At 41.5% G+C, this 17,507-nt stretch overlaps 2 protein-coding genes across 3 annotated transcripts in view; one reads left to right on the plus strand and one right to left on the minus strand.

Moving 5' to 3' along the window:
• Window positions 1-12,394: 12,394 nt before the first annotated feature.
• Window positions 12,395-15,116, minus strand: SMYD3 (SET and MYND domain containing 3). Its single transcript, XM_078655480.1, has one exon. The coding sequence runs from the start codon at window positions 14,784-14,786 to the stop codon at window positions 13,497-13,499; it is 1,290 nt and encodes a 429-aa protein (XP_078511606.1). The 5' UTR covers window positions 14,787-15,116; the 3' UTR covers window positions 12,395-13,496.
• LOC144770737 (uncharacterized) overlaps window positions 15,062-17,507 on the plus strand; it is a 214,967-nt gene continuing 212,521 nt past the window's right edge. Inside the window, exon 1 of one of the 2 annotated variants that reach the window (XM_078655478.1) lies at window positions 15,062-15,542. In XM_078655478.1, the coding sequence (XP_078511604.1) occupies window positions 15,465-15,542 (78 nt within the window). In that variant the 5' untranslated portion in view covers window positions 15,062-15,464. The remainder of the gene's footprint in view (window positions 15,543-17,507) is intronic. The other variant, XM_078655479.1, reaches the window with a different exon arrangement.

The raw sequence follows: 17,507 nt of genomic DNA on the forward strand, positions 1-17,507 counted from the left end.
CAACGGTGTATCAATACTGCATCTCAGACCTCATCACTTCTGTACACTTCTGGACCTATAGATATTCAGCCAGGAAGATGGACTGTTGTACTGCTAAAAGGACTGCATATTCTGGACTACTCCTATGAAGGACTGCTGCCCTGCTATGCTGACCTATTGCCCTCTTGCCTGGGTGAGAAGGACTGGACCCGCATCACTTTAACCCAGAGTGACTCCAAGGGTTAGTTGGCTGACCTCCTGATCTGAAGCATCGGGGACAGCACATGCTTCCTACAACCTTGCATCTGCACCTAAACTCTGCCATCTATGAGGCAACCATGCCAAGTGGTGCCACCCCAGTCCTCTGTAGATCCATTCAAAAGAATTAGCATCTCATTAGCCACAGTTAAATTAATTAATATATCACAACATAAACACAAATCATTCGTATCAATTAAAACATTCCTGAAAAATCAATCTTAATTAATTATAGTCACGGCTCTCAGTTTTCCACTTAAATGGATTTTTACATATAAATACAGATGAAAACTTGTTGCATCCAATGAAGACAGGAACAGCTTTGTAGGATAATGAAGATTTATTCATAAGAACAAGTACAGCTCTCAAACTGCCAGAGTGTCACTCTGTCAAGCTCCAGTCTCAACTGAGCAGCTAGAGCCTAAACATTCCAATATTGCTAAGCAACAATGACATAAGGGAGAAGCTGAAGGAGGAAGCTAAAGGTTATACATCTTAACATGAAACACTGAATGTACAGGATAACATAAGGGCAGATAAACGAAAGAGAACTAAAACAAGCGATATAACACAACTTGTATTCCTTTGTCTGTATTTATAAAAAGACACCGAAAAATACTTACCAGCCGGCTTTATGGTGTATATGTGCTCCTCGGGAAAATAAGTGTCTGAGGCACACAGGGGCTCAGGAAAGACATCTGAAACTGCTACTGCGATCTCCTGCAGATTATTTTTCCCTCTACATAACCCTGCCCTCCCAAGTCTGGGCTAAGCACTCTGTTGCCAAGTGAGACTGAACTGTTAATGAGCGACGCTCTCTACATCTCAGAAAGCAGCAGCCCAGGAGCGCTATCGGCCTTTATCAATACATAACACACGTATTGACCATGCCATGGGGTTAATGTGGCAGCACCCCCCACTCCCCCGTTCCTCTCCCCCTCAGGACATCATCTGTTGTCTCACCATCAGCTCGTAGGAACTACCTGTCTGGAAGAATAGTTTAAAGTGCAAAGAAATGGGCAAGCAGCGGGGCAGCTCTGCTGACTTTTGAGGCAGCTGAGTAGATCTCAGCATGTAAAAGCTGTATAGATGTCTAAACGTTGGCGTTCCACATTTCTGTAGCCCGATCTCTAATTGTATTGAGAAAGCTGGAGCCCATTAAAGTGCATGAATCTTGGTGGCCTAACGTATCTAACTTTGGGATCTGTCTTTACATATATTTTATTTATTATATGACAATGGGTGTATAAATCAACCAAAACGTTGGTGGGTGGAGGAAATGGGAGTAGTAGATTTGGAGGGACTTGAACATTGTGATCAATTAGCATTAGTGAGGAGTACAGATAGTGAACCAGCCAACTAGCCTTGTCATCACTGCTGTGAGAGAAACAGGAAGAAATCAGGAATGCAAGAGCCCTGTTTACGTTCCTTGCTTTATACTCCGCTTTATTTTCTTAGCCACACAGCAGAAATTAAGTGACTTCTGTGGGGCTAAGAGTGGGTGCAACGCTGTGATGACAAAAGGATTGTGATGTCACTTCCACATCCATAGCACGGGGGTGAATTAATATCCATGGACATTAACATACATACATAACCAGGCTCAAGTCTCGGGTTTGGCTCACCAATCCATGATTCTGGCCAAATCTGTTAATTTTCCAGAGTCTCTAAAAATGAAAATGCCCTTGTGTAATCAAACTGTTGCTCTTGTAAAGCACTTCAATAACTTTGGTGCAAACTCGCACTATAAAAAAAACAGCAAAAAGTGTGCATTGTCTATTTTAAAAAAATGTGAAAAAATACTAACTGCAGGGTCTCTTTTGCGCGCCACAAAAATAAATGCGGAAAAATACAGATAAAATGATAACTAAATAAAAAAATATGGATAAATACAGACGGAAATGTGAAAAAAATACCATAAAACCGGGAGCCCTAATTATAGTCTATTCTATGTATCACTCACGTTATTCATTTTATGAATGAACAGAAAAACAAAAATAGATTCACATAAGTACAAATATCTTGGTTACATATCACATACATACAACACCAATAGGGATTTTACATATAAACGAATGGTTGTTTATATGCACAAAGAGTTGTGATACATTCCAAGTCTTGTGCTTGTTAGCTTAGATACACGTTTTCGATATGTGAAATCCAAATATGTAAAGTCCATAGAGGTGATCCTCAGTGATGACGCAGGCCCCCGCACGGAAGCCTTGCTGCATCTCGAAATTGATGCATTACTTTGGCACACATCTTTGACGCGGATCATTGCAACGCTCCACAAACCAGGATTTAAGGTACTTTGTTCAGCAGGCCAAATGGGTCCCGGTACCCAGCCTGTGCTTCATTGCGATTGTATTGAACTTGTTCAGGTCTGCATGACCAGATATCCTCAGCTTGCACTTTGTGCCTTTTGTCACTATTTTCACCAAAGTCGCTAGAATTGCATTTCCTGATTCTACTGATTTGATTTTTGTCATATTGGTCTTTTTTTATTTATTAAAGTAAGTTCTAACTTGGTTTTGGACCCCTTTGTGTGTTGTCCTAACTTTATTACGGTTTGAAGGGCTGCACAAATACTTTACACATCGCCTCTAAGTTACGCCTGACAGTTCTGTGCCAAGCTACCATAGGGTTGAGTACCAATAAATCAATAGGAGTGTAGGGGGAGAGAGGTAAGGCCGCCCCCCACTCAGACAACTGTAAACAAAATATGCCTTACCTGCTTAACAATACATCTCAGCTATATGACCAACACAGGGGATCTGATATATCATCTAGATCCTTCAAGTGTGTTAGATAACACTAATCTCGTGGGTCAAAGATGTGAATTTAAGAAAGACAAACAGACACAGGTCCCCAAAAATCACAAAAATTGTGTGAAAGAAGAGAGAGTGCCTCACGGTCGAAACTCCCGAGGGGGTTCCTGGTTAACAATTACCAGTGTACCCACTTCTCATCATCGGTCACTGTCTCTGTGTATAGTGTGTAAGAAAAAGGCCAAATAAAACCAAGTGTATAAATAATAACAGTGGTTTGTAAAGGAAGAAGCCAATACCAATGTGCACTCTTGTGATTCGTGTACCAATGCACCTAGAACCCCAAGGAAAATAAATAAACCGACGTGTTAGGTTCAAAAAATTAAACACTGTATGGTAAGGGTTGCTAGCTCTCTATCTTTATTCTGGTGCTGCAAGCCTCCCAAATTAAAATTAGGTACTCGTATACCATCCATATTTAGATAGTGCCACTATACACAGAGAGAGTGACCGATGATGAGAAGTGGGTACACTGGTAATTGTTAACCAGGAACCCCCTCGGGAGTTTCGATCGTGAGGCACTCTCTCTTCTTTCACACAATTTTTGTGTTTTTTTGGGGACCTGTGTCTGTTTGTCTTTCTTAAATTCACATCTTTGACCCACGAGATTAGTGTTATCTAACACACTTGAAGGATCTAGATGATATATCAGATCCCCTGTGTTGGTCATATATCGGAGATGTATTGTTAAGCAGGTAAGGCATATTTTACACCAGAGGGTTGAGCACAGCTTAATTTAGGATTGTCTTGTGCCTCACCTTGACAAGGATTGTGGTTGCTGCTTGACCAGGGCTCACACCCCAGTCAACCAACAACCAAGTACTGACAGCAACAGATAATTACATATTTTTTCTAATAAGTATCTATCAATAAAACTATAGAAACACATGAACTGAACACTGCTAGAAATGGCCCTTTTTGCAGGGTTACCCGAAACTTTTTGCCTTCCTCCTCCTACTTTTTCTGACCTGGTTTTTGTTGGCTTTAGGACTCGGTACACGTTACCACTGCTAACCAGTGCATGTGCTCACTCCCTAAAAGGTGGTAACATTGGCACATACTCAGTTGACATTTAATTGACTTATCAGTCGCTTGTAAAGTGTACTACATGTGCCCAGGGCCTATAAATTAAATGCTACTAGTGGGCCTGCAACACTGCTTGTGCTACCCACATAAGTAGACCCTAACCATGTCTCAGGCCTGCCACAGCAGGGCCTGTGTGTGCAGTTTAAAGCCGCTACAACTTGCCATTTAAAACTACTTGCCAAGCCTTAAACTCCCCTTTTATTATACATAGGTCACCCGCAAGGTAAGCCAGATGAGCGGGGGGCTGTGTAGGTAAAAGGTAGAACATATTCTTTTATGTTTGACATGTCCTGGTAATGACAAACAGCCTTTTTCATTTTTCACTACTGTGAGGCCTACTCCTCTCATAGGATCGCATTGGGAGATTCCTTAGATACTTTTAAGTGGTAATTCCTGATCCGAAAGAAGTGGTTTTGTCATGTTTAGTATGTTCAGAATGGTAATGATAAATCCTCCTTACTGGTGAAGTTGGGTTTCATATTACTATTCTAGGAATGTCACTTTTAGAAAGTGGACATTTCTCTGTGCATATAACTCTTTGCACCTGACAGACAATACAAGTCTGGGCTGGGTGACAGCTGCCTTTGTGCATTACCTCTAGATAGCCACAACATAGGAAGGTCGGGGTTTGACAGGAGATTCATCTGCATACTGTTAGCCTTCCTTTTTTGGAGTTTTGTCACTATAGTGTCACTCGGTTTATAAACGTTTACTCTATTTTTCTATTTGGTGTTGTGATTTTTATTGTTTTGCATTTGGACTTTATTACTGTTTGAATTCTGCATACATACTTTACACATTGCCTAGGTCAAGCCTGTCTGTTCTGTTCCATAGCTACTAAGGATTGATCTCAGGTTAATTTAGTGACTTGAAGGGTAATTTTAATGTACATTAATTTTATATTGCCAGCTTCCTCCTTGATCTTAGCTTTGCATTTGATACGGTTGACTTTGACATACTTCTGAACAAACTTAAAACTGCCGGTGTGTCAGGTGGCACCATTACCTGGCTTCGATCCTACATAAATGGTCGAGCTTAATAGGTCTTTGTAAGAGAAACAACTTCTAGGAGCCTATCACTTAGTTGTGGAGTGCCTCAGGGCTCAACACTGAGCCCTACTCTTTTTAATGTGTACATGAGACCAATTGCGGATATTATCTTGCCATATGGAATTAAAATTGTCACGTAGGCGGATGATACACAGTTGGTAGTAGCCCTTAAACATCCTCAGAATTTGCCTTCTGACCTGTAATCTTGTCTTGAGAATATGGCAACATTAATACAGCACTCATGTCTCCGGCTCAAAGGGGAAAAACGAAATAATGCTCCTGGGCAACTCGCCTAATATTGACCTTAAACATGCATGGCCAACTTGTCTTGGACCTGCTCCGACCCCTAAGTCCAAGATTAAAAGTCTAGGCATCTGGCTGGACAAAATACTCAAACTTGACCAGCAAACAGTGGAAGTAACAGGAGTTTGTTATGCTATTCTTAGACTGCTGTGGAAAGTTCTACCCCTCCTTCCCATGGGGGCTAGAACCATGGTCGAAGCCTTGGTTCTCTCTCGTTTGGTCTACGGTAACTCCATGTATGTGGGAACAACAAAATCCACAACAAGGAAATTTCAAGTTGTTCACAACTGTGCCGATCGGTTGCTGCTTGGCATTCCTAAAACTCAGTTGGCTAAGCCAGGCCTGATGACCTTACACTGGCTGCCCATCTCGGAGAGAATACAATTTTAATCCCTGTGTATAGCCCACAAGACTCTCTAGGGTAAAGTTCCTCCAACTAATGGCTCTCTCATTACCTTCTACCGTCTCAGGAAACCCCTTAGCTCGGCTAACCTGAACTTAGCCACTATCCCTACAATTCGAAGGATGAGGAGTGGGGGCAGTTCCTTCTCCTACAATACAGCTTGACTTTGGAACACCCTTCCCTTGCACCTTCGCTCAGAGACTCAACATCTCCCCTTCCAAAAGCTTCCAAAAATCTGGCGATTTCATATTTCCACTCTGTGAGTTATCAAACCTACCCCACTGTTTTGCTGCTAGCGCTGGAATGCCTCAGGATAGGTATGCGCTTAATAAATGTTTGCTAATAATAATAATATGTTCTGCAATGTGATTATCAAGCTTATCTTCATATTTTTGCAGTACTTACTTTGAATACCGATTGCTTCATTTTACTTTAGCTTGTTATTGTTTTCTAAGTTTCTAGAAGCTTGACAATCACATGCCTAATTTACTGTTATTTCAAAAGAAGAGAATCTCATAGAAATAAAATAACTGAAAGGGCATCAGGCCACTCTCTGGTCATTATTTCTGCTAAGAGTTACTAACAATGAGATTATGTTATAAAAGTATAGCACGGAGAGTGAATGGTAGAGACCAATCTTCACGCCAGAACACACTGGACCAGGCAAAAAAAAAAGTCATATCTCTGGTCCCAATTGAAGCCTACTGGAAGAGCGATTCTCTAAAATAGTCTGTTGTTGTTATTTTAATTTCGTGTAGACCGAGTGCACTTCTCTGTGTTGCAGGGTGCACTACCAGTAATTTGCTAAATAGGTAACTGAGGGTATTTTTTAGGATTTATTGTTTGTGACTGCATTGCCACTCTTCCATAGTCAGGGGTGGGGGCTGGATTACAGTCTGCTCTGACCCGTGTGGAGCACCATCGTTCGGTAGGGCTTTTACAGACGCCATTTTGGAGGGGTGAGTGGTCTTGTTGTTAGAGCGGCTTTCCCTTCACCTATTTAATGAAAGCTGCAACGCTGATGTGCAGCGGAGCACGCCACTGGCACGCCAAAGACAAGCCCGTCTGTACCCGTCCGTGTGCAGACCGCGGCCAGCACCAGCTACGCTGCCCAAATCACTAAGACCCAGCTCATCATGTGGTCCAGAGATTCACTTATGGCTTTGAATGAGTATCCTTGTAATGGCAGGACATGCCTGGACCTGGAGGAAGGAAGCTTTGAGCATTGCTGCAATGCTTGCAATTTCAAGCTGGAGAGACCATCAGAGGATCTCTCTCAAAACATGTGGATGATATCTGGCGGTCACTAGTCGATAATACCTGGGACGTGATGTTTCTCACAAGATCTTAACAAGGTCAAACGCCCCTTGGCATTATCAAGACAGGAAGGGATAAGTGCATATATAACCGTTTTTGGGCCTGCGCAGAGATTAAGTACAAATATTTAATTATTGACTTTAGTAGACCAAAACAGAACCTCACCACGGATGCAACCTGTGCGCTAAAAGAGATATGATCATCGCACTTAACCCCTAAGTTTCAGGCTGTTGTAGCAGCGGCCGACGGGCGGGGGATGTAACTAGGCCAGTAATCTCCATCGCAAATGGGTATGGAGAGCCGAATAGCAGATACTCAGTTTTGCTAGCATTGCACTGTAAATTGCTAGTCCACATCCATCAGAAACCAGCCGACAGGCAGTTATTGAACCTGCTAAAATAATTTGGTGAGTTACTATCTTAAGGTAGAACCAGCAGAGTGCCATTAGCATATGATGCTACCTGAGCACCGAAGTACTCCCCCAGTGAGGCAATGGGAGGGGGGGGGGCATTTAAATAATAAAAAAGCATAGGGCTCAGGGAAGAGCCCTGAGGTACTCCGAACGTTATCAACTTAGGATCAGAAGCAAACAATAGAACACAGAACAGGAGTAAACCCGTTAACCCAGTTGAGACCGTGTAATAATTGTAACAACAATACAGTGTTTCGACAGGAATATCATGTGAACAGACAATTTAGAAAGATGGTAAATCACATAGCACAGGGAAAAGAACAAGGGAGACCAAATGATAATTCAAAGTTGTTATTTACATATAGAAGCACAGAAGTACAACTAGATTGCAGTAACCATAACAACCAGGTGTGTTCTGGCAATGTGTGGGTGAGTAAATGGCTCAGTGACACATATGATTGTGAAACAACGTGAGGCGGAGCAAGGTGAGAAATAAACAGTAAAGGTCAAAGTAAGATATTTACAACTATACACAAAATTTCGTTATTTTGAAAGTGACCAACAGAATGCCGCAATTGGTGTTGTAGGGTCGACGGCGTTTCAACCTCTATTACTTGAGGTCATCATCAGGACGACGGTTACATAGTTGGAATCAGTTCTCTGTCAGGTGATAGAATCTACGTCTGTAATCGAATTGACAGCGTCTTAGCAGATAATAAATGCCAAGTGTGAATCGAAGACAGGAATTATAACGTCTATAACTGGCGAAGAACAGGGCAAGGATTCACGCTCACACTTGTGCAGGAATTGCACAGATATCGAATTTCTCTAGGCGGGGGCACGGGAATCCCATTCTGCGATGCGGGAGCCGGGCAAAGGTCATTCTTGTTCTAATGCAGGACTTTATAATGGAAAAAAGTTCCGTGGTGCGGGGCTATTCCACTCTGAAAAATCATGGGGGCAGCGCTCAATGCAGCAAGAATTGGACCGCCTAAAGGGAGCGGGGGTGGGGGGAGGGGGGGTCCGGTTAAGTCGGGCAGCTTTTCAGCCATTCCAATTAACTTGTATCGGCCAGGAAATAGCAGATCCACACCAGTGCAGAGCTGCTGATGCCTGTCTGCAGATGCCTGTGTTTTCCAGACACTGGAGAATGGAGTGAACTTGGGAAAAATGTGTGCAAGTCCAAGTTATTAAGCATATCAACAACAACCTTTGCCAACAATCCCCAAGTTGCTTATACTATTGAAAGGTTACATTATTGTACTTCTTGTGGTTTTATTGTATTGTTATCCTAAACGTACATATGTGTTGCAAAAAAATGTGTTAAAAAGGCATGTGCTGCAGTGGTAAACTAAAGAGGTATATTACAACATGTTGCAATGTCAGTGGTAAAAGAAATGTGTAACATACCAGGACGAAATATGCTGTGTTGTAATAACTTGTACAGATGTCCGTTGTTAAGTTAACAAAATCTTACTATACTTTTCCATTCTTCTCGTAATACCAAAAAATTATGAAAAACCTTGAACTGTTTTTCTAGAGTATTAGTGGTGTTTTAGTCTCTTCTATCACAGTGTCAGGGACGTTAGGAGTGTACAGAAACAGTCACATTCCACAGATGATGCTTGTATAGTTGGTGGTCACATCCCCAGATCATCTTCCTAGGTGGAGGTCACACTTTCTCCCAGCAAAGGGCCTTTTGTTGCATTTCCTAAGAGCAATACTCACCTCCCAGCAGACTACTTGGTGGCTGTTGGGAATTATCTCCGAAGTGGACACTAGAGGCTTTAAGCAGAAAATGCCAACTTTCGAAAGTGTAATATTACAGCTGCGATGCACTCAATTTAGTACTAATCTGATTAGTGTAAAGTACTCAAAACTGATCTCTAATGGTGTGCTCACTTTGGAGTGGTTCTACCTTACCACTGATTTTGAAAGAAGATTTGGACTAAGACAAAGCTGTCCTAGACAAAATGCACACTACCTGAATACACTCTACCTAGAGCGTGCGTCACTTTATACAGCAATTATAATACAGTGTTGAAAAAAAATGTTATAAAGTAATCAATATAAACATGAATCAATAAACTAATACATCCGTAAAATCAGACAGAGGCATTGATTCCATCCAAAGTAGTTCAATGCTTCTTTTATTCAAAAGCACGATTCATAGAAGACATAAAGCTTCATAGTACGTTGTACTGTCGTAATAAACTTGACGATAACTGTTCCCAGTGCATTTTGGGTGTATCATACACCCTTCTTCAGGGGAAATCTCCAACAAACATATGTACAACAAATTAACAACTATTACATTGCATTCTGAATAATAGCTAGCCAGCCTCTCACTAACCGGGATGAAAAACAGATAAATCAAAAAGCATAAAATGTAATTTCAGAAAGACTATATCACTGATGCAGCCAACTGTGTGGAGTTAATAGTGGAATCCATATAAAAGGATACATAAACAGAGAAGAAGAAAAAGAAGTAGCCACACCACCTTTCTCAGTGAACCGAATAGCGGTCAGTGCTGACGTGAATTATACTAATTCATGCAAATTAAGTTGTGGTGCATGCCGCTTATATCTAATGTTCCCTCGTTATGAAAATAAATCGTGCAACTTCTAACTACCACGTTTCCAGCCGTTGCTCCCTAATTAATGCAACTGCTGTAATTACAAGAGTGCTGCGCTTCTCAAAGTGAAAGCTCGTAAACTAGCTAAAATACAAGTACCCGTTGATAAAGTATGTGTGGTTAAATAGAGATTAAGGGGAATCTCCCACCATTAAACTAAAGCCTCACCTGCAGTTTCGGTAACTGTTGTATCTGGCAGACACTATTGAAATTTACTGCTCCGCGTCAGAGAAAGAACTTGCCTAGGCACACCCCATCCAAAAATAAAGAAACAATGCTGCAACTCAGCATAGTGCTCATACACCGCCTGTATCCCCAGACACCGCTGTGACCCCAATGAATGCATCTCAACTGACAGCCAGAGAATCGGCTTATCAGAATAGGAAGGATAATCTTAAGGGTTCTTTGTCCTGTCTGTACCAAAAAATTAAACAAATGAAAGAGGGTTTAAAACCAAAAGCGGGTACCCCCAACGGCATAACAGTGTTAACTACCAATTCTAGAAAAGAACTTACTGAATGTAGGTCAAAAGACGTGTCTAACCAAACCTCCTGCACCATGCTCGCCACCATACAATGGTTGGCTGCATCAGTGATACAGTATTTCTGAAATTAAATGTTATGATTTTTGATTTATCCGTTTTTCATCCTGGATAGTGAGAGGCCGACTAGCTATTATTCAGAATGCAATGTAATAGTTGTTAATTTGTTTAATTTGTTGGAGATTTCCCCTGAAGAATGGTGTATGATCTACCCGAAATGCATTGGGAACAGTTATCTTCAAGTTTATTACGACAGTACAACGTACTATGAAGCTTTATGTCTTCTATGAATCGTGCTTTTGAATAAAAGAAGCATTGAACTACGTTGGATGGAATTAATACCTCTGTCTGATTTTATGGATGTATTAGTTCATTAATTCATGTTTATATTTATTACCTTATCAAAACAAATTCAACACTTGATTAATTGCTGTATAAAGTGACGCACAATCTAAGTAGAGTGTATTCAGGTAGTGAACACTTTGTCTAGGTCAGCTTTGTCTTGATCCGAATCAACTTTCTAAAAGTGGCATTTTCAAAATAGTAGCTTAAATTCAGACTTCACCATCGGATTGGATTTAAAAATCCTATTAACTTGCATCCTTAAATCATGGGTCTAGCTATTCCCAAACCCAAGTTATACATTATACGGTGTTGTAAAGTAACCCAGTGCTTTTCCATGGGAGAGTTAGATGTACCACAGTGAAAAGTGACTGGAGAATTTTCAGTGCCAGGAAATGTAAAACTTAAGAATACATGCCCAACTTTTTAAATAGCATGCACCTTTTATTAGGGAGACATGGGGCATAACTTAGGGGTGGCATACATGTATTAAAAAGGAAGATTAAGGCTTCTCAAATGGTTTACTTTGCCAGATCGAATTTACCGATTTAAAATCGCACTGCTAGGCTACAGTGGCAGGCCTACAGTAATTTTGCCTCTTTAATGGTGGCAAAATGAGGGCTGCATTCCACTAGTGACATTTAACTTACACACCCTGGGTACACAGAGTACCATATACTAGGAACTTAGAGTTAAGATAAATTTACCAATCGGGAATTAGCCAATTAGGAGTCTGAGACCATACACTAGAAGCAGGACATCAGCACCTCAGAGTTCAGAGTCAGTAAACCAGCACTTAATGTAGCAAAACGTGGGAAAAAGTATATACAGTAACATTTGTTTTCCACAAGTAATAACAAAAACTTTTTTTTTATTTTTATTAAAGTCTCACACGTATTCTCAAGCTATTATTTTCCTTTACAGCCAAGCTAGCCTGATTAGCATTGCCAAAGCTTATTCCTTCATCCTTTCAAGATGGACCTCTACAAGATCACCTTCGCTTGCAGCTGCAGTTACAATTTGTGAACCAGAGTACTAGAAAGTTGTCCTTCTCTGTCCTGGTAGTATTAACGACGTGAGAAAGCATGGGGTTTCTAAACAGAAAACATGTCAAACAGCACACATCTGCCATCAGTGCCATTCAAAAAGTTGCTCTACTTTTCCTAGGCTCTGAAGCTGTTAAATGCATGTATTGCATGTAGCATACTTTATCACATGAAAAGTCTTCCACACACAACACTTTCTTTAAATTCCAAAATAAACTTTATTTGGTATGAATGGCAATTATTACTATTTGTACAAAAATACAAAACTTGGTCATTTTAGCAAACAAACTGCAGAACATAATCATTCTCCTAAATTACCCATAGATATGCAGGACAATATCACCTGCATTGAGCGGTATTATGGGTGCACTCATGTAAATCTGTTACTACTTGTGTAGGATTATAAAATTTCCTACAGAGGTAGGCATGCACAACTCTTGAGCGATAAATACTTTAGTAATGCCCTTGATAGAAGGATTGCAAAATGAGATCCATGTTTTCCTTGTTGTGAGGCATTCAGATCATGTAACTGTTTTAGCAAAATCCGTATTAACACTTGTGAGTGTTGTGATCCTCACTATTCTCTACTCAATATGAATTAATGTGATTAGACAAGGTCAGGCTTTAAATCTGAAGCCATCACCAAAATAAACGAATATATTGTATAACATCTTAAAATGTAACAATCAACTTTTCATACACTATTTCTGAACTCAAAAGGCAAGTCTGGCCCAATCGAACTGGAAGGAAAATTATATCGGATACATTTGTTTCGGCACCATCCTGAATAGCCACAGTCTCATCAAAAAACAATCTACCTTTAGATCTTATTCACATCTGTTCAGATACAATTTCGAGTTTTACTGTGTTCCGCAGAAAACCTTTTAACCACTGGTTCATGCTGCAGTCATATTTTGGTGCAGCACTGATTATTTTGTCCTTTTCATCCAACTTCAATGTTTATCACATGCTATTTTCTGTCTTGAGTCTAATGGACACAAAGTCCTATATCATCAGCTTTGATGCTTTATATGGCACCTGTTGTCTAGTCTGCACCCAGTGCCGCAGAACATATTTCCCAAGTTGGCTCGTCATCTTTGTTTTGGTTCACATGCTAGGTGTCTATTCTAATTCTGCTTTTAAGATTTTATGCTTTCAGTAAACATTTTGGGTAGCATTTTCTCTGTACTATTCCAAGTTGGAAGAATGTATCACTGCTTCTGCTATATCATGGATTAGGCAAAAACCGAACAGTGTGTAAACCTATTATTCGTTCAAACTGAAGCTCAGATTTGGCTACTTCACTGTACGTTGTGCAGCTTCACAGTCTTCCAGCATATACATTAACTCCAGAGTAAGCCTGTGATTTCTTCCATGAGTTACCTTCAGAATATCAAGAGCCTTTTTCATTGTTTGAAGAGCTTCTGGCAGTTTATCGTGAAGGTACTGCAACTTACCCACTTTCATCAGCTGGATAGCCTTAACTGGACACATGGCTGGATAATACAGTCTGTATGCTTCTAGAGTTCGTTTGCCATACATGCAGGCCTCCTCATACAAACCACCATAAATGCAGGCATCCATGGCACAGTCAAGCACTCCAACCTGATAAACATTTCCATCTGGTAGGCGGCCATCATTAGAAAGTAGGATGGATCTGCACATGGCTAAACTCTCTTCCCATTTTCCATCGCTCTGTAGCTGCAGTGCTTTCAATTTTGATGTTTTGGTTTCCATTGCAGCTTGTTTGTTACCAGCAACCATTAATTCATCAGCAGCTTGTGTTTGACAAATATGACATCTGCATTCAAATGAATACTGCCGTTTCAGCTCGCTCTGTCTCTCTTTGCTAGGCATCATCAAATTCACATAGCTGATGGTGAGCTCTTCTCCTGCCTGGATCTCTTTGGCGGCACGGAGGAGAAGGTGTTTCCCCTCAAAAACAATGACGCAGTTTGGGGTACAGTCATGATTCAGTAGGGACATGCTGGGATAGATGCCAGCACCAACATCTTGCATCTCAGCGTTACAGATAGAGAACGTGTTGCAGGCCACTTTAGCAAATAATTCTACAATGTTCAGGTCTGCAGGCAGATATGAAGGATCAGGGATTTCCTCCTTGAGATAGTACTGCAACATTATGGCTAGTTGGGTGAGCCCTTCTCTCATTTCGTCATTGAGCTCAGATATGTTAGATTGTAGCTCGGACAATGAGTAGAGCTCTTCTGAAGGGCATGGCAATTTCTTGAGCAGTTTAAAAATGGCCCTGCCAATGAGTCGAACAGTTTCAGCAGGCTCTTTGGGCTGAATGCTTTTCAAACATTTGCATTCTCTACGATGGTCTGGCCATGCTCCCTTCTGACAGCGTGTGCCACAGTATTTGACAGATTTACAGCTGGAGCATCGCAAGAGACGGTCTGGCACTCCCAAGCAAAAGTCACATGCCAAGCGCCCACCGCTCTTGCAAGTCGTGTAGACGAAAGGCTCGGCGGTATACAGCAAATCCCCAGGAAGCAGGCGTGCTGTTGCTCGCAGACCATTGCCTTTACCAGGGCTCTGGAACTTCTCAAACTTCCTCTCTGCCATGGACAAGCAGGGTTGTTGTACTACGCCACAGGACTGAACTTTGTTTCCTCCGTGAAACGTATATACACCACTGGGTCACTTGTATTTTAATGCCTTCAGAGTTAATGCTATTTCTTCATTATCGCGGAAAAACCCACAGGGAAGTCGGAACGCCTAAAATGTAAAGATAAATTAAAAGCTAGACAAATCTATCCCTGAAGATCACTTCAGATAGCTTTGCTCCAACAGATTAACCGTTTATATACCGATGAGTGAACTCAGAGGGCGGGGCTTTCGACTTCCGTATGGTTAACGGTTTGAGCGGTGTCCAACCCCGCATATCTCTGCGTCTTTCTAGTCTGTCTTTTATTTCAACTCGATGGTACTAGAAGCCAATATCAGAGAAAACGGACACCAACTCATGATCTTTGTTTATGTCTAATAGAACGCTTTGGATTGGGTAGCATTGATTTTGGGGGTTCCCATTGGCTTCGTCCACAGAGCTAGCCCTCGTAGCCTGACAGCCGACATGGATTGGCTGACTGTGACAGTCTGCCGTATGATTGGGTACTCTGTTTCATCCAGCGCCATTACGCATTGGTGTGGGACGCTCTCCTCAATCCATCGGCGCAACTCCCGGTGACGGTGTACGGTTCTGTTTGTATCTTTTCCATCTGCGTGGCCCGGAAGATCCGTAAGATGGCGGCGGCCGATGGCGACGACTCCCTCTACCCCATCGCCGTGCTCATCGACGAGCTGCGTAACGAGGATGTGCAGGTGAGGGGCACGAGTGGGCTTCCACATGAAGAAGGCCAGGTGACAGGCGAGGCAGCGAGGACCCTGGTCTGCTGCACTTCTGTGAAAGTAGTACTAGGAGGCACTGAGGGGTCCTTTACTTACAAGGAGCGATGAGTGAGGGGGCGTGGTCGGTGGCTATGTGGAAGAGTAGTAGGAGAATGGTCTGGGAGGGGGTGCTGTCTGTGTGGGAGTGACCAACGTAAAATAAGTCTTCCATAATGATTTTTTTTTCAGTGTTAGTAGCGATGCGACCCCTTCCACTTGTTTTGTAGTGAATGGAAGTAGGCTCCCTCATTTGCATTAAAACCGCTTTCTTGAGGTCGCTGTCGGATTTAGGGTGACAAACTGGCATAGGTGCAAATTCAGGACAGTGAGTGTAAAAATTCAGGACAAAGTGTCAAAATTCAAGACCAAAATTCAGGACAGTAAGTCTAAATCCAGGACAGAAATTTGGGACAAAATGTACGTTTTCAGACACATCAGAGGAGGTCGTACAATAGTGTAAAAGTAAGTAAATAGACAACTAACATAAGTACATGTCAAAATAAGTTTATATTAAGGTTAGACAATCGTGCACCTCACCGTTTTGGTATGTGCACAGCTTTGAGCAACTGTGCAGCTCTTTTTGTGGTATTTCATATGATATTTTGTTTACCGTTTGGGGTTTCTTTGAAGTGTTGTCCCACCCGCACTGCAGGGGATGCACAGACCTTCAGCCTTCCTTACGCCCCTACACCAAAGACCTCTCCCTCTGCACAGATTCCCTCACTATCCACCTCCCATGGTGCCCCTCATCGCTATATAGACCCTCGCTAGTGTGTGTCATTTATTTTACAGTGCTGCTCAACCCAATGTAGGGCATTGAGCGCTTCAGCTCACACACTTATTGTTCAGAGAGAATGACTCATATAAACATGTAAATCAATGTATAGGAAATGTTACTTAAGGCAAGGAGGTCTACAAGGTGTTGAAGTCACAAGGCATCCATACTGTTAGGTACTATATGCAGGGTCACTGGAGTTATTCAGCATGGAGGGCCGAATAATGCTGCAGGGTTGATTAAATTATTTTTTCAAGAAAAGGGAATTTATGCAGTGTAATGCTGCACATTTTGTCACAGTATTACCATATTATTTTCTCATTTGTGCACATTTGAACACTTTCTGGTCATAGGTTGCACCTCATTAGTACCCGTATAACACCCAAATATAGTGATATTCACAGGAAGGTGACCAGTCAACCTTTACAAAGGACCTTTGCAATGCATCACTGTCTTTTTCGTTATTTTTTAACCATTTGAGGTAGCAACTGTTTTTAAATTAGAATCTTCAGATATATTCAGCTAATGATGGATTTGTGGCACATGCGACACATCCATAATCATGCGAAAACTGTTGAAGCCGCACAATTGCATAATTCCAGTGACCCCAAAATACAAACTGAAGATATAACACATAACATAGTGGTGGGGGTTGTCTTTACAATAAAAATAAATACTTTGCTCTGCATGTAAAGTAAAATGCCTTACAAGAGGCGCATTATGCCTCTATGCTTCTTTATGATGAGTCAAAACCGGGATTAGTGAAACCTCAGATCTCTCCAAGAGATACATTAATCACCAGAGTTAAAGAGACATTTTTGTTAGGGCCTGAAAATTGCAGTAGGGCAAAGCACTCAGAAGTATTTGCCTTCCATCCTGTCTGATATTTCAAAATGTAACTTAGTCTTCCAGCACGGCTCCTCAACAAAAGCAGCATGGAGTGCCCTACGCCTATGCAGAGGATGGCACGCCATGTGCTGTAACTAAACAAGGGCCTATTGCAAGGGAGTAACCAGAAAATAAAATAACCACACTTTATATGGCACTAAATAAAGGAGCAAAGTGATCTATCCTGGTCTTTCATTTTGAAGTCTGTTAAAATTGTTCCCCTGATAAAAGTTTGC

The sequence above is a fragment of the Lissotriton helveticus genome, chromosome 7 (assembly GCF_964261635.1).
Source record: "Lissotriton helveticus chromosome 7, aLisHel1.1, whole genome shotgun sequence".
NCBI lineage: Eukaryota > Metazoa > Chordata > Amphibia > Caudata > Salamandridae > Lissotriton > Lissotriton helveticus.